The sequence below is a fragment of the Entelurus aequoreus genome, linkage group LG06 (genome assembly GCF_033978785.1).
Source record: "Entelurus aequoreus isolate RoL-2023_Sb linkage group LG06, RoL_Eaeq_v1.1, whole genome shotgun sequence".
NCBI lineage: Eukaryota > Metazoa > Chordata > Actinopteri > Syngnathiformes > Syngnathidae > Entelurus > Entelurus aequoreus.
The window spans coordinates 69,056,279-69,081,100 of NC_084736.1; the positions used below are offsets into that span (position 1 = coordinate 69,056,279).

General features: G+C 37.6%; 1 protein-coding gene across 1 annotated transcript in view; it reads left to right on the forward strand.

Moving 5' to 3' along the window:
- Positions 1-24,822, forward strand: part of gas2l1 (growth arrest-specific 2 like 1) — a 69,248-nt gene that overhangs the window by 38,632 nt on the left and 5,794 nt on the right. Inside the window, exons 3-4 of the mRNA XM_062051335.1 lie at positions 13,115-13,211; positions 19,564-19,831. Of these exons, the coding sequence (XP_061907319.1) occupies positions 13,115-13,211; positions 19,564-19,831 (365 nt within the window). The remainder of the gene's footprint in view (positions 1-13,114; positions 13,212-19,563; positions 19,832-24,822) is intronic.

The window sequence follows — 24,822 nt, forward strand, 5'->3', positions numbered from 1 at the left end:
TATATTTGCGTCTCCTCCTCTGAGTATTTGTGGGTGTTCTGATAATCAGCATATATTCTGCCTATATTTGAAGACAGACATGCTAAATGGATTACACCCGCTATTTTGTTCAGTCAAGAGACGCAGTCCTCAGCGCACGGGTTTTAGTAGATCAGCCTTGCGTGCGCTATCAAGTTTGCACAAGAATAAATACACACAAACCTTTAGTAGACCAAGTCCATAGTTCCCTAGTTCCAGATTGCACCACCTTAGATATGTTTGGGTTTTAAGATTTATACAACAGCACTCTGACTGTTCTCCATGTTGACTGTTTTTAAACTGCATTTGTCTGGCCCACTCCCAAGACTGCCATTTTTTCCCCCTCAAACGCAAATAAAGCTTTAAGTCATTTCCGGCATCAGTTTGCTTAAGCAGCACTGTGTGTCTCAGTTTTAGATGAAGAGTTGCCACCATGCCCGCGTCAAACCTCCCGGGACTGGGTGGGGATGCTGCTGCACATCGTGTATTGATTTGGTCTCGCTTACCTAAATGGTGGCGCTGCCACATTTATAGCGTGTTCTAAATAGTGTGGATCTACAGACTGCACTGTAGAAATCTTACATATATACAGTACATTTCATAGATTTTAACATGACAATTTATATTTATTATATTGTCACACTGTTGAAATAATCGCCCGAGTCAATTTTTATCAAGATTGTTTTTTTTTTGTGCCTAAAACCTCTCACGACGCCGGCCACCTATGGTAAAATGACCTATGTCCTCTTTTGATGAGATCATGTGATTTTACCCCTTTAAGATAATGGCCTATTGGAAATAAATGACTCAGGCAATTTTTTTTAACATGCTGATATGGTAACACTTAATTTTGAAGGTGTCTACATAAGAGTGACAGGAGCCTATCATGAACATGACATAGGATGTGTCATCAACATTTATGACACTTTGAAGAAACATTAATGCTCATGTTTATAACAGGTTTGTGTGACTCTTATGTAGACACCTTCAAAATAAAGTGTTTTCCATATCTTAAGTCACAAAGTCATCTTTTTTGCTCGTTTCTCTTAATTTACACACAGTGTTATTACTACGCCAATAAACATTCTTTGCTACATGCCTTTTGAGTGAAATGTGTCTGGTTCAAACACTGATGACATCTATTAAACAAGACAAGAAGCAAGGAATTAAACAGAGACAGAATTAAATTTGGCTCAATGAGGAGAAACGCGTAGACACTGTACCCTTGCACAGTGTCGTGCCACGCTCCTGACGAAAGATTGTACGCCTCGTCTTTTATTTGGACTTTCCCTGATTACATGGCAACAGCTGTTTCTAAGGGACGGGGGTCGTAAACAGCCATCGCCTTTGATTACAAACAGTTCAAAGAAAAGGTCGTAAAACAGTTCGAAGAAGAGGTCGTAAAACAGTTCAAAGAAACAGAACACCTTCATGTTGCTTCCCATCCTACACAGTGGAGTTTTACAACCCTTTTTTCTTGATAGGTTCAAAGACAGCTTTTGTCTTCTCACCGGGAACTCAAGTCATCACAAAGTTTTGTGATAACTTAGATACAATTATTCTGACAAAATGATTAAAAAATGCCATATGCATTTGGTGAAGTTTTTTGTATTTCCTGAAAAACTTAAAAAAAGAGTTAACAGGGTGACGGTATTATATTCTTCCTCCATACACTTTATTTTATGAAATTCAATCTGTATCAGAAATTAAGCTTTCACAAAGATTAATTAAGTTGTTATTATGTTCATTCATCACCACTGCAGGCAAGACGTTTGTTTGATTAGGGAAAACACAGGTAGTGCAAAACTAGTCATCCTAGTGCAGCCTGGAAGTGCACAGAAAACAAACACATCACCAACATCGGCAAGCAGCAACAGGTGAAACTAAATGGGCTAGATTAACTAATGGAACACAGGTTTGCTGGTAGGAAACAACAGAAAGTGAAGGTGCAGCAAAACACAGAATCCAACAGGAAGTAGAACCCAAATAGGAGCAACAGGACAGAAAAGGATACAAAACACAGAAAAATAGCAAACTTAGTCCAGACTGTCATGTGGAATCAGGACACATTTCTCTAAAAATGTGATAAAACTGAGCAATATTAGCAATGTGCTATTTATTAGACTGCAGGTTATCATGTTGTGAAATATATATGTTACAACATATCTATGTGTACTTTTTGTTTATATGTTCATCTGACTTGTAGATGGCGTGTGAACCATGTCCATTTGCGTAGCTATTTGAGAAATCGATGATCCTTTTAGGGCACAGGTGTTAAACTCAAGGCCCCAAGCCATCATTTCATGTGGCCTGCGAAAGCCTTAAAATATTACGCGTCAATAAAGTACTTTGTCTCTTTTTATTTATTGCATGCAATTGTATATCTTTTAAACTTTAATATTATCTAATAATCCAACAAATATCATACTATCATACGTTTCAAACTTTCTTTTAGTTAAAATATAAATAACGATAACAAATATCTGCTGCACTCATGATTTCTAAGCAAGTTATCCATCAAATTGTACACTGTAAAAATGACAATAGATTTTTCATTGAAAAAAATGGCAGCTCAAATGCCAGAATTTTACTGTATAAAATAGAGATGTCCGATAATGGCTTTTTTGCCGATATTCCGATATTGTCCAACTCTTAATTACCGATTCCGATATCAACCGATACCGATATATACAGTCGTGGAATTAACACATTATTATGCCTAATTTTGTTGTGATGCCCCGCTGGATGCATTAAACAATGTAACAAGGTTTTCCAAAATAAATCAACTCAAGTTATAGAAAAAAATGCCAACATGGCACTGCCATATTTATTATTGAAGTCACAAAGTGCATTATTTTTTTTAATATGCCTCAAAACAGCAGCTTGGAATTTGGGACATGCTCTCCCTGAGAGAGCATGAGGAGGTTGAGGTGGGCGGGGTTAGGGGGGGCGGGGTTGAGTTGGGGGGGGGGGGTAGAGGTTAGCGGGGGGTGTATATTGTAGTGCCTCGGAAGAGTTAGTGCTGCAAAGGGTTCTGGGTATTTGTTTTGTTGTGTTTATGTTTTGTTACGGTGCGGATGTTCTCCCAAAATGTGTTTGTCATTCTTGTTTGGTGTGGGTTCACAGTGTGGCGCATATTTGCAACAGTGTTAGAGTTGTTTATACGGCCACCCTCAGTGTGACCTGTATGGCTGTTGACCAAGTATGCCTTGCATTCACTGTCTGTGAAAAGACGTAGATATTATGTGACTGGGCCGGCATGCAAAGGAAGTGCCTTTAAGGTTTATTGGCGCTCTGTACTTCTCCCTACGTCCGTGTACACAGCGGCGTTTTAAAAAGTCATAAATTGTACTTTTTGAAACCGATACCGATAATTATGAAACCGATACCGATAATTTCCGGTATTACATTTTAATGCATTTATCGGCCGATAATATCGGCAGTCCGATATTATCGGACATCCCTAGTAAAAAACTATAGTACCGTTTTTCCATTTACATTAATATGATGTAAAAACCACCATAGATTTTACGGTAACATTGTGATGACTGAGCTGCCAGTTCTTTTAACTGCAAAATCAAATGGTTTTTTTTACAGTTATGTAAAAAATATAATAATCAAATGCATAGGCAAATGTATAATGATATCATAAGGTGAATCCCTATACATTTATTTTGATAAATTATTCACGGTTCCAAGTGGCACTCTGAGGGCAGTCTTGTGGCCCTCAGTTATGAGGAGTCCGACACCCCTGTTTTAGGGAGATGTGTTTGTGTATGTGTGCTCATCTGCCATTCTGGCAGCGTTAGCCTTGTCACATTAGTTCTGTTCACGCTGTCGCCGCCCTCTCCTGGTTCCTCACGGAGGATGAGGGTGATTATGCATACGCCTGGGCAGCCATACAAGCGCGGCCAACACGCCTTATTTATTCTGCTGAGTAGAGGAAGCTGCAGCCGACTTGAATGCCAAAAAAAAAAAAGCTATTCAGTAGCGGAAGCACTGTAAAGGGTCTTTGGGGCTAAACAAGGCCATGAAACAAACAAAGCAAATGAACCATATGAACAGAGGGGGAAGTTCATAATGTTTCTTTGCCTCCAGGGGCGTTCACTTCAACTTGGAGGAGATGCCCTCAGTCAGAAAAATTTGAGTTTAGTTTTGGATCGGAGCGGTACAATTAGAGAAATTGCCTCAGCTGCTGTTGCCATAGAAACAGAGTCTCTCTCTTGCCTCAGCAGCCGAGCCATGGAACATGGTACCCGAGCATCTTTTCAGCCTCTTCTGGCCATAAGCGGAGAGCTCAGCAGATCCTGAAATGAATAAATAAATATAGATGATATATGAATAATATAGCTGTACTGTAATACACCGAAACAAATACTTAACTGTTCAAGTCAATATAACTTGGATCCTAATAGTAGTTTGTTGAATAATGTATAAGATGCTCGGCCACAGGATGCTATAAATCTGCACAGATAATATTTTTAATGTCTACTCACAGTTGCATCACTCAGTCTCTCCACTCATTTGATTTTCTCTCTGGTATCATATTTCACACACACAGCAATTAGGATTTGTGACATAAAAGTACCTTTTTAATAGGGGTGCACAAAAAAAGACTATTCACATCCAAATCGCGATTCTTATTCATTCCGATTCTAAAACGATTCATAGTTTTCAAAAATCGATTAGAAGAAAAAAAATACAGTATGTATATATATATATATACATATATATATATATATATATATATATATATATATATATATATATATATATATATATATATATATAAAAATTTAAATTGTATTTTTTTTAATTTGTATTATTTTTGTTGTTGTTGTAAATTTAATTAAATTTTTTAATTAAATTTTTTTTATTTATTATGCTAATACATTTTTAAAAAGGCGTCTTTAGACCATCTCCCTATGACCAGAAGGAGCTTTTCTAATGTGTAACCTATTTTTAAAAAGTTATACCAAATATTACATTGAATCACGAATCGTGTTGAATCGAGAATCGATTCTGTATCAAATGATCACCCCAATAATCATAATCAGATCAAATCGTTAGATCCCCCAAAGATTCACACGCCTAATTTTTATTTATGAATATTTAGGAATTGCCAGTTCAGTGTAAGTATTTTATGATCAATAAACATATTATTTGCTTACAGTTTACAATGAAACCTCCAAACTCCTTTCTCTATTTTTAACATTATATTTTACATTTTTTATTTTAAATTTCTCACATAGGAATCAACTGTAATTGAAAAATTCGGTTACAGAGTCACCCTCCTAAAACCTTTATTAACTGCGCATTGACATCCATTACTGTCATAGAAGTGTAAATGAAAGTAAACATATCATATTTTCACAAAATATGGTTGAGGATTTGCAGCAGAGAAATAAAATGATATTTCAGTCAAGATGGTATGACAAATATGTATCTTTTCAGTGTGTATTGAAGATGTCCTGATCCCAATCATGGGATGGGATCGGGGGCCGATATTTGCCTTTTTTTAACTGATCGGAGCCGCTTCCAAAATACGAATCCTCACCACCTTGGTGGGAAATAAACTAAGTTTCTTCCAATTACCATTATCACTGGAGGACTCGAGGATAAGGAATGCTTAAGCATGATACACACACACACACACACACACACACACACACACACACACACACACACACACACACACACACACACACACACACACACACACACACACACACACACACACACACACACACACTGAGCAGGACGACACAAGAAGCTAGCAGCTAAAGAGTCAATGTAAAGTAAGGGAACATTTATCCAGATGTTGATTAATTGATACCTAGTGTAGTTGGTGGGAAATAAACAAAGTTTCTTCCAATTACCATTATCAATTTCGCCACACCTTGTGTGTGTTTGACAGTCGTTGGTACTTTTAACTTAACTTTTAAGTATCAGTCTATAAACGACACTCAAGTGATCAGATCAATATTTGTCTTTTTTTTTTGTGTTAATATTACAAAATCCTGTTTTGTTATTGGGCCCATTTCCACCAAAAGGGTTCCTGGAAGCTCTAGTTCCTGGAACTATAGGTTCCTGTAGAAGTGTGTGGTTTGTATTTCCATCGCATTTCACAGTTCAAGTAGTTTATACAAATCAGGTTGATGACGTATGGAGGAGTGGTTTAGTATATGTCTATACTGATATCATGTACATAAACAGACAATATTAGGTCAAAATTAATATTCTAAAAAGTAAATAAATGAAATACAAAGCAATAATAAACAAAACAGTATGATTAAAAAAATTAAGTGTACCAATTGTTCATAAAAGTCAGGCTTTTGTCCGCAAACAGTCACTCGTCCACTCAATAAATGATGAATTTATGAGGGTCAGGCGATTCCCACATAACTCCCTCTGTTATGTGTACAGAGGGAGGAGACGGCACAGACAGCAGGGGCATGGTTTTAAGCTCTATTTTATATATATATATATATATATATATATATATATATATATATATATATATATATATATATATATATATATATATATATATATATATATATATATATATATATAAGCTATAAATATGTATAAATACACAATAATAATGACAATAAACAAGGGAATGGAGTGTGATAAAAATCCAAGAGTGTATGGTGTGAGACTATGTGTAGGAATTAATAAGTGTTACCAGGAGTGTTGAGCGAGACAAGCTTGGAGATCTGTGAGTAGGCAGGTAGTCAGGGTGATAGAGAGGTGTCGAAGGTCCGTGTCCAAGCAGGAAGTCGAGATCCAAGAGGCAGCCAGGGAAGCAAAGGGAACGCAGGAAGATGAGACGCAGGCTGGCTGCAGGAAAGACGACAAGGAAGGACACGAGACAATGAACACGACGGGGAAGAAAACACAGAGAGCAAAGAGTGTGCATAGAGCTTGACGTGGAGTCTTACTGTACGGGAACAGATGATTACGTTCTGGCGCGGGTTAGCAGGGTGTGCAGGTTTTTGAAGGCAGGACCTCTGATCAACCACAGGTGCGCTGATTGCTGGTGATTGATTGTAGCTGCCAGCTGCAGCAGGACTGATACGCGCCAGGGAAGTGCGCTCTTGGAGGTGCTCTCATCAGAGCGCACAGATGAGTGCGCATTGGCATGCGCCCGGACCGTGACACATGTGTTCGGAAAATAAGTTTTAGGAACGCCCCCAACTGTGTTTAATCAATCAGCGTTCAACAGCACAACCCGCACGCGACAAGGTTCCGGGAACCTTCCAAAAGTCCCAACTAGCTGGCAGGAACGCCAAAAGGTTCCTGAAGAACTAAATCTACCCAGGTAGTTTTTGGTGGAAACACAGGGGGAACTTGGGTAAATGGGAAAGTTCCTGCGGTGGAAAATGGCCTATGGTTTACAAACTCAAAGAGTAAGTCTCTGGATACAGGAAGGCTTCGAGGGCAAAACCCAAATGATTTAAATGGGAGCCAATATAATTTTTTGCTTTTCTTTAGTTATTGTCCACTAGCCACTTTATGTTGTTAGAAAAAATGTATGTGGCTTTCAATACCATAACTTTAATACATCATCAGATTTACAACTGTACTAGCAGACACACATGTTTTATTGTGTTTACTTTAGTTGCTCGCTATAAAACAGTTTCAGTTCTATAATTTATGATCAAAGTATTTGATCGGAAGATTTGAGGCCAAAAAAAGAGATCAGGTTTGGAGACTAAGAATGTTGATCGAGATATCCCTAGTGTGTATTCATTTTTTTCCCATTTCGTTATCATCATTATAGTCATTCCCGCTTCTGTGGTTATTAGCATATTTTCCTCTTCCACTGATAGACTTAGACTTAGACAAACTTTAATGATCCACAAGGGAAATTGTTCAACACAGTAGCTCAGTTACAATGATGGAAAGTGTAAGGATGGAAAGGACAATGCAGGTATAAATAGACTAATATAGCTATAAAAATATCTAACATGTATACGAATATATACATAATATGTGTACTGAATAATTTATATACAGATATATTATATTATGTCTATAACATATATACAATATAAACTGATCCATCATTCTAAAAAAAAAAACAAATAAAGAAGACACACAAGTTAATTCTTGTATTCCAACATAACCTAGTCTGGCATGATAACAAAAAAAATTGTCACAAACTCGCATGTCAGCAGTAGGCGTGACCCCGGATCGCAGGGACATCGTAGGTAAAAATGCTGATTTAACTATCTTAGCAGCAACAAAAAGATGCAAAAGATAGCAACACATTGCAAACCCATTCTCAACGTGGTGCTGACAAATAAAGCAGTTGGATGGTAAAAGTCAACAAGTGCGTGTCCTAAGCAGGTGTGTCCATTAGCGCTCCGCACAGGAAGTGGAGAAAACAGGGAGAAAGGGGGGCTGACACTCAAACATAAAACCATGGGAAATAATATATAAAGCCTGTCTATGAATGTTCTCAATCATCCAGGTCATGGTCATCTCAGGGCATTCATTCGATTGCAACTGGACTGTTTGCTTTGTCTTAGAAGACAAACATAATATAATATATAAATATATAAAGCCAGACAATAGATGGGTGCTTTATTGTCATTGTATTCGCAACACAACAAAAGACAATGATGGTTTCAAAGTTTTTAGGCAACTTTTAAGGTGTACTTTTCCTGAAAACTGTCTTGGATTGTTGGGCGAGGAAGATTCCATAGTATGGATTTGTGTTTTCAGTACCTGGCACCAGAGAGAGAAGTAATAGTGTAGATCAGACCTGGGCAAATTAAGGCCCGGTCTGATCTACGCTATTACTTCTCGCCCACATGCGACCCGTTAAACATTTCAATCTGGCTAGCCGGACATTCCCAAATAATTTTTTTAGATCTTTACGATGGAAACTGTAGCTGCCATTATGATGTGCAGTGATGTTTTCAAATGACCGTAAATCTTGAACTATACAAAGTATTTCAATGGTTAATTAAGAGTTGGACAATATCTGAATATCGGATATCTGCAAAAAAGCCATTATCGGACATCTCTAATTTCAATGGTTGGAATCTGCGCTTTTGCATGATATACTAGTTACTATGGTAATCTACGTCACAGCAGCTCAGACGAGGCACCAAGCAGTGTGGGTGAGGAGCGTTTCCATAGAGTGTTTCCAGAGTGGCCAGCCTGAAATGCGGGTGTCAGGGACATATGCGGAAGGAGATTTTTACAACAAAGTTCTAAAGCTTAGTGATATATCAGATGCATCAGATAGTAGGTGGGGGATTGTTTTACCCTTCACGTTCATATTTCACTGTGTTTGTAGCATTTTTGTTGTGTTTCGCATGATTGTAAAATATGTTGATCGAGAGGGGATGTGACGTTCATATGTTGTCAATATTCAGTGTTTTATCGTTCATAGTTAATACTGTAAATCCCACTGTGGAAGACTCTTTCCTCCGGGTTCCTCGGACCACCAATCACCGACATGACAGTTTCGGTCAGGGTTCAGAACACTGGTTTATTTTGCAATAATAGTTTCTGGGGTGCTTTTCAGCAATTGTCCTTTGGTCTCTGTCAGTCTCGCTCTCCAACTCTCCCCTCCTTCTCGGCTGCTGCCTTTTAACAGAGCGACAGGTGATTAGATAAGCAGGCCCAGGTGGGCCATCTACGCACCTGTCGCTGATCTCGAAGCCGGTCCTGGCACACCCCGCTTTGCTGCAGGTCTGCAGGCCACGCCCCCCTCCACACCCACATTCTTTATTTTCATGTACATTCTGGGTGTCTCATTCAGTAAAATTCCATTCAGTTTTTTAAGGCGGTCTGTCATAACGTTTTTAGCATTCAATCAGACATTGTTGTGAGGTTTTGTATAAGTGTTCCTAAAAATCAGATATACTGGCCCCCAGACACATTTTTTTCTCTAAATTTGGGCCCCCGATTCAAAATAACTTCCCAGGCATGTCGTAGATGGTGCAATAAAGGCAGTTGTCACGATGAGACATGTGAAAAACTTCACAGTGAAGCTGTCAGCGATAAAGCTAGGGCAGTTGAGAGTAAGCAGTTTATGCTCTCATGGGTCCGGTAGAGATAAGCAGATCAGCTGTTTTGACGCATCATCATGCAGGAGGGGAGCGTGAGCCAGATGAAGAGACGAGCGGATTGGTGGGGAAACGTATTAACGGGAGAAGGTGGGGTCAGACGGAAGGTGCACGTTTCATGTCGGTGGCCTCTCCTTGACCACGTTTCGGGACCCGGTGATTAGACACGTGTGCCCAAAGTAAATCTTGTGCCAGGACAAAGGGCTGTGCCCTACTGGCTCGTCCTCAGAGACCCAGGTGCGACCTTTGAAAACATGTGGCCCCTATTACACAATACTAGGCGGGGGGGCCGAGTGTGCCACTCAGTGAGGACAGCTTCTGCCTGGAGGGAGTGTGGTTCTTTGGCCTCACCTTGTGGGTGTGTATGGAGCAGAGGAGTGTAGGAAGTGACTCATGCATGGGACCCCCACCTCTTTTCCTTGCTCCGCTCTCCTATTCCCAGGGGGTGAGTTGTTAGCATGCTAATTTAACCACACTATTATAACCCATAGACCAGGGATATTCAACTATATCTTATTTTGGGGGCCACATTTCTAGAAAGCGAAAGACTTCTCCATCCACTTTTAGTCTTATTTGTATATTGCGGAGAACCAGCGTCCTCTACAGTAGACATTTGACACAAGTTAATCAAAAATCATCTCTATGACAGCACTCTAGCGTTTTTAAGAATCAGCTGCAAAAATGTGACTCTCTTACAAGTTTTTTGAACTTGCGGGCCACCAGTTGAATGGCATAAAGGATGAAAAAAGAGAGGACCTAAAATGGAACCTTGAGGAACACAGCCAGTATAGGGCTTGAAAGTGTAACGTGGAAACGCATTGCATTGTGGGTCTTGCTGGCCTCTTACTCGCTTATTCACATGGCTGATTGGAAGAGTAAGATGACTAATTCTGTGTTATTTGCGTGGGACCCAGGCCCCTATGTAGTAGAAATGTTGGGCCCCAAGGTCAAAAAGTTTAAGAACCCCTGCTCTACACTGCAAAAAGTCAGTGTTCAAAAACAAGAAAAAAAAATACAAAAGTTAGGGGCATTTTACTTGAACTAAGCAAAATGATCTGCCAATAGAACGAGTAAATTTGGCTTGTCAAGACTTTCCAAAACAAGTAAAATTAGCTAACCTCAATCCATCCATCCATTTTCTACCGCTTATTCCCTCCGGGGTCGCGGGGGGCGCTGGAGCCTATCTCAGCTACAATCGTGCGGAAGGCGGGGTACACCCTGGACAAGTCGCCATCTCATCGCAGGGCCAACACAGATAGACAGACAATGAACCCAAAAATACCTTAAAATAAGTATATTCTCACTAATAACAAGTGCACTTTTCTTGATAGAAAAAACAAATATGAGACCTTTTTTCTCAATATGTTGAAAAATATTCTTAAATTAATGATATGCGCTCGGCATTACATTTCTTGCATTTTCCCATCGATAACATGACATCATCGCGCCAAGTGCGTGCTTTTTCAGTCAATTAGTGCGCAAGGAATACAGTGTATATATATATATATATATATATATTAGGGCTGCAACTAACAACTAATTTGATAATCGATTAATCTGTCGATTATTACTTCGATTAATCGATTAATAATCGGATAAAAGAGACAAACTACATTTCTATCCTTTCCAGTATTTTATTGGGGGAAAAAACAGTATACAGGCACCATACTGGCACCATACTTATTTTGATTATTGTTTCTCAGCTGTTTGTAAATTTGCAGTTTATAAATGAAGGTTTATAAAAATTAAAAAAAGTAGCCTCTGCGCATGCGCATAGCATAAATCCAACGAATCGATGACTAAATTAATCGCCAACTATTTTTATAAACGATTTTAATCGATTAGTTGTTGCAGCCCTTATATATATATATATATATATATATATATATATATATATATATATATATATATATATATATATATATATATATATATATATATATATGTTTACAGCCCGTCCCCCAACCAAATTTTTTTTAATTGTAATTTTGAAGAATTTATCTGAATGTGCAAGAACTATTTCTGTTCAAAATAGTTTGAAATGTCACATGTTAAATGTTTAAATATTAGCTGTCAGTTTACTGTACTGTGCCAACTGTACTACTATATGAGTACGTATGTTCTATTGTTTCATTGAAAATAAAACAGCAAAGTCCATTTGGCTGTCATCTGTTTTAATTATGAGACACAATTGTGTCAAAGTCATGATTTTTTTTTATTTAATGCTTGAAATAAGAAATTCTTACTTTGAAAAAGCAGTTTTATACTTGTGAGTGTTGATGACACAGCTTTGCAACAGTTGATATTCTAGTTTCAAGCATGTTTTACTCAATATAGGTCATAAAATCTCAGCAACAAGCTGTAATATCTTACTGAGATCATTTAGCACCAAAACACTTAAAACAAGTAAAACACTCTAACATAAAATCTGCTTAGTGAGAAGAATTATCTTATCAGACAGAAAATAAGCAAATATCACCCTTATTTGAGATATTCAATCTTACTTAGATTTCAGTTTTTGCAGTGTATACAACAGGAGCACTCTAGTGTTTTTAGGACTTTGCTGCAAAAATGTTTGTCTCCCAAGTTTTGAACCGAACTTAGAGGGCCGATATGGTGTCATTCCCGGGCTGGATTTGGCCCCCGGGCCGCAGGTTGAAAGGCATTGACATACTGTGGGGAATACCAAATGAGATGCATGCAAGGGGCTTTATACCGCCGCTCCTTTATTATGCTATCCTTCTTGATTGTGAGTTGGCATGGCAATGAACGACCCTCTCAATGGCAGCAGCTGGGGGTGATGGAGGAGAATGGTGGAGGCGGGAGGAGAAGAAGTAGGGTGCATGGAGATGTTACGTAACATGTTCGGCAAGCTGTCCCACTTGTAGAGTTTGCATATCTATTGACTTGGGATCTGCAAAAAAAAAGGTTCAGCCATTTTAAGTTTGCATGAATGGCCTTGTTGTTGTCTGTTTATCCACTCAAACCATCTTCTACCCCCCCAGGTCCTTCGTACTCATGTGATGGTGCGTGTTGGAGGGGGCTGGGACACGCTGGAGCACTATTTGGACAAGCATGACCCGTGTCGCTGCGCTGCCTTTGGTGAGCTCACTTCCTTTCCCTCGTCACAAAAAACGTTGTTGTTTGGCTAAAATCCCACCGGATTTACGGTCATAAACAAACGATCCGAAATAGATGAGCTGTGTTTGGACATGTGGATACTGTCAGGGTCAGACGTGAGGGGTCATTTAAAAATATCCAATCATTGCTATTATTCAGCTTTTTGTATTGTACATTCTTTTTATTCCATACTGACCTTTGACTCATAGGACGCCAGCCAAAAAACTCATTCGTCCAAGTTTGTAATGGAAAATGTGCTTTAACTTCTACTTATTTATTATTACTCTTTAGAAGCCAGTCCAGTGAGATGAAGTCATGCAAGTCTGGACAACTGACGCAACTTGCAATTATTTTTACTTGTGTTACATTGTTAACCACATAGGTCAAGAGCACACTTTAAAGGGAAATGTTGCCCATCATCCACAATCCCTATGTGAGTCAAGAACACACATCTTTCTCTTTTTTTGCTAAATAGTGAAAAACTGCTAGTAGGAGGCGGCGGCTAACGGTGCAGGTGATAGGATTCATCTAGTCCCCCTATAAAGGCCTCTAAAAAACATCAAAACACTGCCAAAAGTGCTCCATTTACATGCCGTGATCTGCATATCAACTAGGGCTGCAACAACTAATCGATTAAATCGATTAAAATCGATTATACAAATAGTTGGCGATTAATTTAGTCATTGATTCGTTGGATCTATGCTATGCGCATATGCAATTTTATTTATTTATTTTTTAAATTTATAAACCTTTATTTACAGACTGCAACATTTACAAACAGCTGAGAAACAATAATCAAAATAAGTATGGTGCCAGTATGCTGTTTTTTTTCAATAAAATACTGGAAAGGATAGAAATGTAGTTTGTCTCTTTTATCCGATGATTAATCGAAGTAATAATCGACAGATTAATCGATTATCAAATTAGTTGTTAGTTGCAGCCCTAATATCAACCAAGCTATAGCAACATTGTTATTCTAAGAGCTAACGCAGAGGAACTACTTTTCTGGCGTAGTGTCACATTGCTTTGCTCACACTGCTCCTCCAATCTCTAGCGAGTAGCCAGCTACACCGCAAATTATTTGCCATTTGCCAAGATTTAAAGTTGTATTTCTAGAAATGTCCCTAGTTTTAAGATGTATTTATTTCTTTTTAGTCATTGACTTTTAACTTTAGCATGAATAATTGTATTTAGTCAGTTCTAATTTAAAAATGTTAAAATTGAATTAATAACTGTTTAAAAAGATATTTAGAGTTTCCCCTTATAGAAAATCTTGTTTAAAGATTCTGCAACATCCCGGGGGTGCTTAATTTAACAAATGCAAGTTGCATAATGCTTGTTTTCAGAATAAAATACCTATTCATATCTTAAATGTCCTGCTAATTGCTAGATATACAAATGTTAATTTAGGATGTCTTATCATGTAAAATTAATTAGATGCATGGACAGATATTTTTTTCCTAAATCTAGTCTTTTTATGTTATATTTAGTCAGCTCTTTTTGCAGTGTACTAGCTTCTAGCTTTAAGCTGCTAGTAACTTTAAATAAAGTTGAAGGAGTTTGAGCTGCTTCTGCTGCTTTGAGTTAAGAAACGTTAATGCTAGATTATAAATCATGACCCCCACCTGTATTGTAGAAGGTTGTAGCACCAAGATGGGAAGTTGGTCAACTTTGAAATGCCACACTTGATACTATATGGCTCTCAACGTGGCTCTCAACAAATTGAACGCAGCATAAAACCACTGCTACATCGCTAGGAAACATTTTCTTTAAATCTGAGGAGTGAGGATTATGCTCAATTTAGCATCTAAATGAGAGCACAAGTGCTGAAAGATACAACCATCCCATCCATCGGCATCCAAGTGAGAGCGGACAGTGTAACTCACTGTTTTATGTTCTTATTTGATACATTTAACAACGGTGCTACATGATAACGCTCCAAAGCTCTCTATGTTGTTGTTGACAACAGTAGCATTCATTGCTATGTGCTCTGTGAAATCAAGGCGCCCAGGAAATAAGTTACATAAATGCTTGACATGACCAAAATACTGTAAATATTACATGTTACTATGAATGTGCTGGTTGCTATATTACATACATACTTTCAGTATGTATATAAAACGGTGTTGAAGGTTTTTGGATGGTTTTTAGAAGCTTTATAGGCAGAAAATATCATATTCCCATTACTTGCATTGTTAGCCGCCTCTTACTAGCAGTCAGGGCCAGTCCACTGCATAAACACCAGTGATTCTCAAACTCTGGTTTGTGGGCTCCATCTAGTGCAGGGGTGTCCAAACTTTTTCTACTGAGGGCCGCATACGGAAAAGTTAAAGCCTGCGGGGGCCATTTTGAGAGTTTTCATTTTCAAATCATAACAAAATATATGGATTTTGGACACCATAAAGTGTCTAAGTCATTAAAATGTTAAAAACAAGTCAAATTATTTATTTATTTATTTATTTAACGTTTACAGTAAATCTCTACAGTATATCAACTTTAGGTTGGTATAAAATTTAAAAAAACAAAAAGGTTTTATGCCTTTTCTGTCAAGACTACTTTGTTTTTTTATAATAAAACTGAAATATGCAGTATTTCCCCCACTGCCCAAAACATTCAGAAAGCAATGTTTGATGTGAAGTAATTAGAGCCTTAAAAACATCAATAATGCAAGACACCATTGATATTAATTCATTGTTATTTTTGAGTAATCACAGTGAAAAGATAAATAAAGTCCCATTAAATATATTTAGGATACAAAAGGTGCCCCACTCAAAGTGATACATTTGTATTAGTTTTTTTTTACTTTCAACACTTAAGTTACGAGATCAACGTCAGATATATCTGTCAATTTTACGTTTGAACTATTATTATGTTTGTTTTATGCTCTTTTGTCAAAGAAAACGTTGATGTTTTTGTATGGCAACCACACAATATATGCAATATTTTCCACATAAAACATTTTAAAGTGAAATATTTGAAATAATTGGAGCCTTGAATAGGTCAATAATTCATTATAACATTGATTTTTTATGTTTTTTAAGCAATGACAAAAAAGAAAAATAAAGATAGACAAAAGAAAAAAACAGCCTGCATGGCAGCTTTGTGTCAACATTGCAACTTTTTCTAGTTAATGTTTATTTTTTATTTTTGCAATAGCATTTCCAGAATGTGTGGCGGGCCAGTAAACAATTAACTGCGGGCCGCAAATGGCCCCCGGGCCGCACTTTGGAAACCCCTGATCTAGTGGTATGCCAAATAATCACTTAAATATTGTTTGTGCAATTAATTTTATATGATTCTTTTTAGGTACAACATTTTATTTTCCTATATTCAAACACAGTGTTACTGTTCAAACTGTGCGTGTTGTTACAGTGGCCAACAATATTATATATACTGCCTTGTTTTTAATGAATACTTAGGCCTGCTACGCTACTGTATTTTATGTTGGCTGTTATAGTGGTACTTGAGGAGCCAAGTGTTTTCTGAGGTGGTAAAAAAAAGGTTTGACAACCACTGCTCTATGCAGTTGTTTAGGTCCACAGCCACTAGGGACAAGGGGTCACATGACCATGGCCCAGGGCTTTTGTAAAGAATTCAAGATTTTTTTTTTCTTTCATTTGAATCTGTAAAATATAAAATACGATGTCATAAAAGTTCAGATAAAATCAATTTTGATGTCAAAGCTCAATAATGAGGTTGTTTGAATCAAATTAGGAATGTGTAACACAACCTGTACAACCCCTTTCAAAAATGCAAAATGGTTCATTCTTCCTGGTATTATCAATTCGCTGTTCACTCAACACAGACGTCATAAAGTCATCAAAGCTCACTTTAAAGCATTCACACACAGCGGCAACATTTGGGAACCGGGATGAGGTGATAGAAGAAAAGTAAAATATAATTAGTCTATTTTTGTGGCAGCATCGGACAAAGTTGTGTTCAAGTTTCACATTTGCATCTCATGGCAAGTGACTGTGGTGCGTTCAAGGAACCCTGATTGAAGTTCAAAACAGAGGCATCACTATTTTTTAAAGACAAGGGGGGGTTAATTCCAAGTAGATGCACTCATAAATATAATTATAATAATTATGTATTATTATGATAATTGTTCTCCTCTAATTATAATTCTACATCACATGTGTCAAACTCAAGGCCCAGAGGCAAGATCTGGCCCGCCACATCGTTTTATGTGGCCCGCGAAAGCCTGCAAATTATGTGTATGAATAAAGCACTTCATCTTTCTTAATAAACATATTCGTTCTTTCATTTTGGACAGAAAAATTGCACGTACTGCATACAGTTGCATGTCTTTTAAATATTTAGAACAACCTGACCAAGCAAGAAACATTATATTGACACAGGGGTGTCTAAAGTGCAGTTTTGCTGGCCTGAAGCATATTTTTAGATAAAATAATAACAGTAAAAATAATAATTTCTTAAAAAGAGTGCAAATTTGTGATGCAATGCGAAAAAAAAGCTAAACATGTGTTACGATAACTCAGGCGTGTCCAAACTTTTTCCACCAAATGTCTCATACCCAAAAGTCAAAGTATGCGGGGGCCATTTTGAATTTTTTTTTTTAATTTTGGTAAAAAAAAAGGTAAGAAAGGACATGATATTTCCAGTACTTAAAGACAAAACTTAGGGTCACCTTTGTGTTATAAGTAACAATGTATTATTATTAGTTATTCGTATAAACATTTATGCTTTTCTTCATTCTGTTAGTTTGTTTGCTCTTTTTTTATTTTGTTGTTTTTTATTTCTAGTGTACTAACGAATAATAGCACACTTTGTCACCTGTAACACAAATCTGACATTAGTTTTGTCTTTAAACATATCCAATGTCCGTTTTTAGCATTTCTGTACAAAAAAAACCCTTTTTAAAATGGTTTTCTCATACTTTGACTTTTTAGTATGTGGCCCTTGTTGGAAAAAGTTGTGACCCCTCTATATTATTACCATATATTCCAAACATTTTTTGTTAGAATAAAATGCTTGTCCCCATGACTTATAATTTCAAAAGCAAGTAAGTTATCAATCAATTTGTACATCAAAAATTGACTAATCAAATCCATTGTGAATTGCATAATAACATAATGAGGCGATTATACATTATAACTCATATATATTTACAAGGAAAGCAGCTATAACTGCAATGAAACAAGTTTGACACCCCTGTTCCTCATGAATCATATATCTTGGAGACATTAAATGCTGCATGTAAAAACCTTATTAAGGCTTGCCGTGTGTTTTAAAAAGCTACTTGCAATCATTTAGAGTGGGGTTGAGGTACTTCAGGAGTCTAATTATAATAACAATAAATAAAGTCATCTTACAGACCAAAATCGAGCCAATAACAAAATCTTGTTTAGGGCCACACAAAGCCATGCCAGCAATTTAATTTACTATTTATACGCACAGAAAAGAGAAACACATTTGTGTTCTTGTCTCACATAAGGACTTTGGATGATGGGCAAAAAAGTGTGGTTCCTTTTTAAATGAGGACCCGTACGTACAAATTCCAAAACCAGTGAAGTTGGCACGTTGTGTAAATGGTGAATAAAAACAGAATACAATGATTTGCAAATCCTTTTCAACCTATATTCAATTGAATACACTGCGAAGACAATATACTTAACGTTCGAACTGGTAAACTTTGTTATTTTTTGCAAACATTAGCTCATTTGGAATTTGATGCCTGCAACATATTTCAACAAAGCTGGCACAAGTGGCAAAAAAGACTGAGAAAGTTGAGGAATGCTCATCAAACACTTATTTGGAACATCACACAGGTGAACAGGCTCATTGGGAACAGGTGGGTGCCATGTTTGGGTATAAAAGCAGCTTCCATGAAATGCTTAGTCATTCTCAAACAAGGATGGGGAGAGGGTCACCAATTTGTGAAGAAATGCGTGAGCAAATTGGCAAACAGTTTAAGAACAACATTTCTCAACGAGCTATTGCAAGGAATTTAGGGATTTCACCATCTACGGTCCGTAATATCATCAAAAGGTTCAGAGAATCTGGAGAAATCAGTGCACCGAAAACCAACATTGAATGCTCGTGACCTGCATCAAAAAGTGACATCAGTGTGTAAAGGATATCACCACATGCACTCAGGAACACTTCAGAAAACCACTGTCAGTAACTACGGTTCGTCGCTACACCTGTAAGTGCAAGTTAAAACTCTACTATGCAAAGCGAAAGCCATTTATCAACAACACCCAGAAACGCCGTCGGCTATATATAAGCATATTAACATGTGTACTGCAAATAAAAAACTGTTGTTTTTCTTTGATTGGTTTTTGTACTGAATGTTACTTTTCTGCCATAGCCCATCGCTACCATCAGGCCAAAGGTCAAGGCCAGGGAGCCCAGAGCAAGTCCTCCAGTGCGCATTCGTCCCGCTCCACAAGCCCCGGTCCACACTGGCGCAATGACGGCATGGCGCCCTACAAAGTGACCTCCTGCGGACCGTGTGCCTCTTCTTCCTTCGCGAAGCCGGGCCACCCTCAGAACTTCTCTGCTGAACCCGAACCTCGTATTGTTCTTCCACGGCCGCCCAGAGACCGCTCGGAACCACGCCCCTTCAACCCTGTCAGGTGTGTGCCAATACCGTGTGCGGATTAAAGCGCTGTCATGATAGCGGTAATCTCTCCCAGGTCATCTTTTGCGCTTTTGTGCCGCCCGCACGTGCAGACAGAGAGAAAGAATCGAACATATGCACGGCAAGTGCAAATGCCAGGAAGCAGATTAGGTTAAACCAGAACAGATTTATCTAATCTCAGGTGACATTGATAAAACCTTTGATAAATCCCACACAAACCGCCGCTCTTCAGCACCTTCCTGTGGAGAATATTCATCAACATGCTGTCTATTCTCGCAAGGTCCTTTTCATTTACTTGTTTAGACTCAATGGAGGATGATGGTCTGTATTTCGGCTCTTGATAAACTTCTGAAGTGGCACACGAGTGATGGGATAGTGGTGACAAAAGCCGGATTAGCAGTCGTCTGTTGTGTGTAAAGAGAATTAGATTTATACATAAAGTTAAAGTCAGACTTGCCTTATAATTTACAAATATGTGTTTATTTTGGCTTGCGGTCAATGTTGATGTTCATTTCTGTATTTAGCAGTGACTTAGAACAGTTGTGGTAACGGCAAGAACACGCTCTAATTAAGTCAGAGTGGCTGTTGGATTCCAGACCAGAGAAATTGTAATGGGCCAACTATCCCTGGACAACTGTTCAAAGCTCACCGTGAAAGTAGGTCAACAGGTGGACTGGCTTTGTGCATGCAATTGCCACGCCTGCTCATCAATTAAATTCCTGTGGATTATTCATTTACAGGCATAAAACAAGCAATCCACATATATGGCCCGGGGACCATTTTTGGCCCGCAGCTAGTTTTTTATTGGCCCTCGACATGTTCTGAATATAGGTGTATTTTATAGACCAGTGTTTTTCAACCACTGTGCTGAGATATAGTCTGGTGTGCCGTGAGAGATTATCTAATTAGGGTTAAAAATATTTTTTGCAAACCAGTAATTATAGTCTGCAAATGATGTGTTGTTGTTGAGTGTCGGTGCTGTCTAGAGCTCGGTAGAGTAACCGTGTAATACTCTTCCATATCATTAGGTAGCAGCCGGTAGCTACCGTATTTTTCGGACTATAAGTCGCAGTTTTTTTCATAGTTTGGCCGGGGGTGCGACTTATACTCAGGAGCGACTTATGTGTGAAATTATTAACACGTTACCGTAAAATATCAAATAATATTATTTAGCTCATTCACGTAAGAGACTAGACGTATAAGATTTCATCGGATTTAGCGATTAGGAGTGACAGATTGTTTGGTAAACGTATAGCATGTTCTATATGTTATAGTTATTTGAATGACTCTTACCATTATATGTTACGTTAACATACCAGGCACGTTCTCAGATGGTTATTTATGCCTCATATAGCGTACACTTATTCAGCCTGTTGTTCACTATTCTTTATTTATTTTAAATTGCCTTTCAAATGTCTATTCTTGGTGTTGGGTTTTATCAAATAAATTTCCCCAAAAAATGTGACTTATACTCCAGTGCGACTTATATATGTTTTTATCCTTCTTTATTATGCATTTTCGGCCGGTGCGACTTATACTCCGAAAAATATGGTAATGCTTAAACCAAAAATAAACAAAAGGTGAGTGCCCCTAAGAAAAAGCATTGAAGTTAAGGGAAGGGTATGCAGAACGAAACTAAAACTGAACTGGCTACAAAGTAAACAAAAACAGAATGCTGGACGACAGCAAAGACTTACAGCGTATGGAGCAGGCGGCGTCCACAAAGTACATCCGTACATGACATGACAATCAACAATGTTCACACAATGAAGGATAAAAACAACTGAAATATTCTTGATTGCTAAAACAAAGTAGATGCGGGAAATATCGCTCAAAGGAAGACATGAAACTGCTACAAGAAAATACCAAAAAAAGAGAAAAAGCCACCAAAATAGGAGCGCAGGACAAGAACTAAAACACTACACAGGAAAACAGCAAAAAACTCAAAATAAGTCACGGCGTGATGTGACAGGTCGTGACAGTACACCTACTTTGAGACAAGAGCTATAGTGATGCATGGTTGGTTATGGTTTAAAGTCTTATCCAACAATTGCGAAAACGACATTTTACTGTCAACTGAGTTTCGTTTTTTAATGATTTCTGCTGGTGGTGTGCCTCTGGATTTTTTCAACGCAAAAAATGTGCCTTGGCTCAAAAAAGGTTGAAAAACACTGTTATAGACCACTGTTTGTAAAATTACTTCTAAAAAGTAATTAATTATAGTTACTCGTTACTTTGCCAAAAAAGTAATTGAATTACTTAGGGGATTACTCTTTAATAAGTATAATTAATACTGAGGGAAAGAAAGTTTTGTTTTACTTAAAAAAATAAGTCAAATATCTGGCATATGCAGTCGGGATGTTTCATGAAACCAGAGTGTGTGTCATGATCCGTGGGTCATGGCTTGATTTACAGTATGTTATGTGGCTTTTTTCCTATGTTTTAGTCTGTTTCCATGCTCTACCTTTTTTCCTTTCGTTTATTTTTGGTTTCCATGAACAGTAATTCGCCATACCTGCCCTTGTTGTAGTAATTAGTGTTCCCACCAGCTGTTTTTGTTAATCACGCCCCTTTATGATGTTTCAGTCACCCAGCACAAGTCGCTGGGTCAATGCTCGCTCTTGGCGACACTTGCGTTTCGTCCTGTTTTCACCACGCTTAAGTGTTTTTTCCGTATTCTCGACTTCCTCGCTGTTCACCCTTAGTGACTATTTGATTTTTGGCTCCACGCTTGTTTAGCATCTGAGTTTTTGTATTTTTTTGTCCTACCTTAAAGAATTAAAACAGCATTCGAGAGAACACAAACATCGCAGCCATGCCTTCCAAACGCAACAGTGTGTATGTATGTGCCTTTGAAAGGCAGTGCCTGTTGCTAAGTGACGTGCGACATCAGCGCCCAGACAGAGCAGCATGAGCTCAGCTGTGTTTGTTAGCTCAGACTAGCAGTTTGCGGGCAGTGACGGCAGCTCTGTTGAATTTTTTCAGTGGATTATTTAAGCGCTCGTTATTAAAGAAATTAAATGTGCCCCTTGTCCACAAACGGGGTATTGTAGGATTGCAAGCTCGTCACTTCAATCATTGATTTGGTGTTCATTATTCCCTTCAAGTAGTCGAAGTAGTAGTAGCGTATATACGCGTGCTTACATGTTGTGTGCTGTGTGATGTTGCCTCCTTCTATTTGCCATCACGTCCATCTTAGAGTGGTGGTAGTTGGTGCTTTCTTTAGTAAAAAAATATACATCCTGCGCCCAACTTGCTGTGCTACTGATGCTGTCTTGTTGACATGCAACCACAACGTTACAACAAACGTTTCGCTAACAGCGTTGTAACGCACATGAAAGTAATTAATTAGATTACTCGTTGCTAGTAAAAGTAACTGTTAGTAACGCCGTTATCATATAATGCCGTTATTCGGAACATTGGATATGACACTCACAATATTTGCTTTGTCACCCTTAGCACAAACGCAAAGATAACAATGATTTGTTTTCAAATAGTTTAGGATACACATGCACTATAATTCTGCACTAAAACGCTGTAATTAACTGTACACCTGGGATTTTAACCAATTTAACATTATTATAGTTAACTATAACATTAAAATTGTGAACTTACAGCATATACTGGTAGTTGTGATTTAATTGTATTGTATGTAGTTACAGCAAGTAGTTGTACATTTTTGTAATTAACTGTTTAATAACAACCGTAATGCTACAGTATAAACATGAAATGTTATGGTAATTAATTTTAAAATCACAACTGTGTGGTTACAGCATATAGTTGTAACTGTATTGTCATTAACTGTTTAATAACAACTGAGATATTACTGTATATGGCATTTATTCTAACTAACTTTAAAATCACAACTGTGAAGTTAAAGCATACAGTTGTAGCTGTATTATAATTAACTGTTTATACATAAAATTGCTGTTGATATTTCACAGTAAATTACTATGATGTTACGGTATAAACATGTAATTTTATTGTAATTAACTTTAAAATCACAACTGTGAAGTTAAAGCATACAGTTGTAGCTGTATTATAATTAACTGTTTATACATAAAATTGCTGTTGATATTTCACAGTAAATTACTATGATGTTACAGTATAAACATGTAATTTTATTGTAATTAACTTTAAAATCACAACTGTGGTGACAGCATAGTGTTGTAACTTTATTGTAATTAACTGCTTGTACATAAAATTGCTGTTGATATTTCACAGTAAATTACTGTAAATGTTACTGAGAAAGCAATGCATTTATTATCCAGTAAATTGCTTTAAATTTACAATGACATTTTTCACAGTGTTCTGATGTAAATGACATTAGTTTTGGCATATTTAATATACAAAATGTATCAAAGTGGCCCTCAGCTTTATTTCATTTTTTTGTACGCGGCCCTTGGTGTAAAAAGTTTGCACACCCCTAATATATAGACTGTATTATCAAATCACACAATATTAGAATACAATTGAAATACCTGGATGTTTTTGATCATGAGCAGATAAGAAATAGGCTAAATGTTCATGATATACAATATGAGCACTTGCAATTTCCACATCAACCTTCACTTACAGCTCTCATTACTCCAAGTGATTATACAGTCAGAGTGGACGCTCCCACCGGTGCATTGCAGTGGAACAGGGCCTAATTGAGAAATAGCAGTACTGTGTGTTTAGTTCTAATCCTGTCCCACTTGTTCTCATCCTAACGGTAATCCCCCTGGCCGTCATGGCCCACTGTACCGAGAAACCCTGAGCCTTGGCTCGGTTAGTCAGACTGCAATGTCATCAGTCAGGTTGTCATAAAGCTCGCTTTATTGTTGGACAGTATTTTTAGACATGTATTTATTTGTGGTTGCCCACCACGAATACATTTGGACCACCACAAATAGATTTGACGGAACATAAATTAATTATAATGGGACTGACTGGGAATGTAGTTTGTCCTTAAAACTCCCGACACTCTTACCAAATTTACGGGTG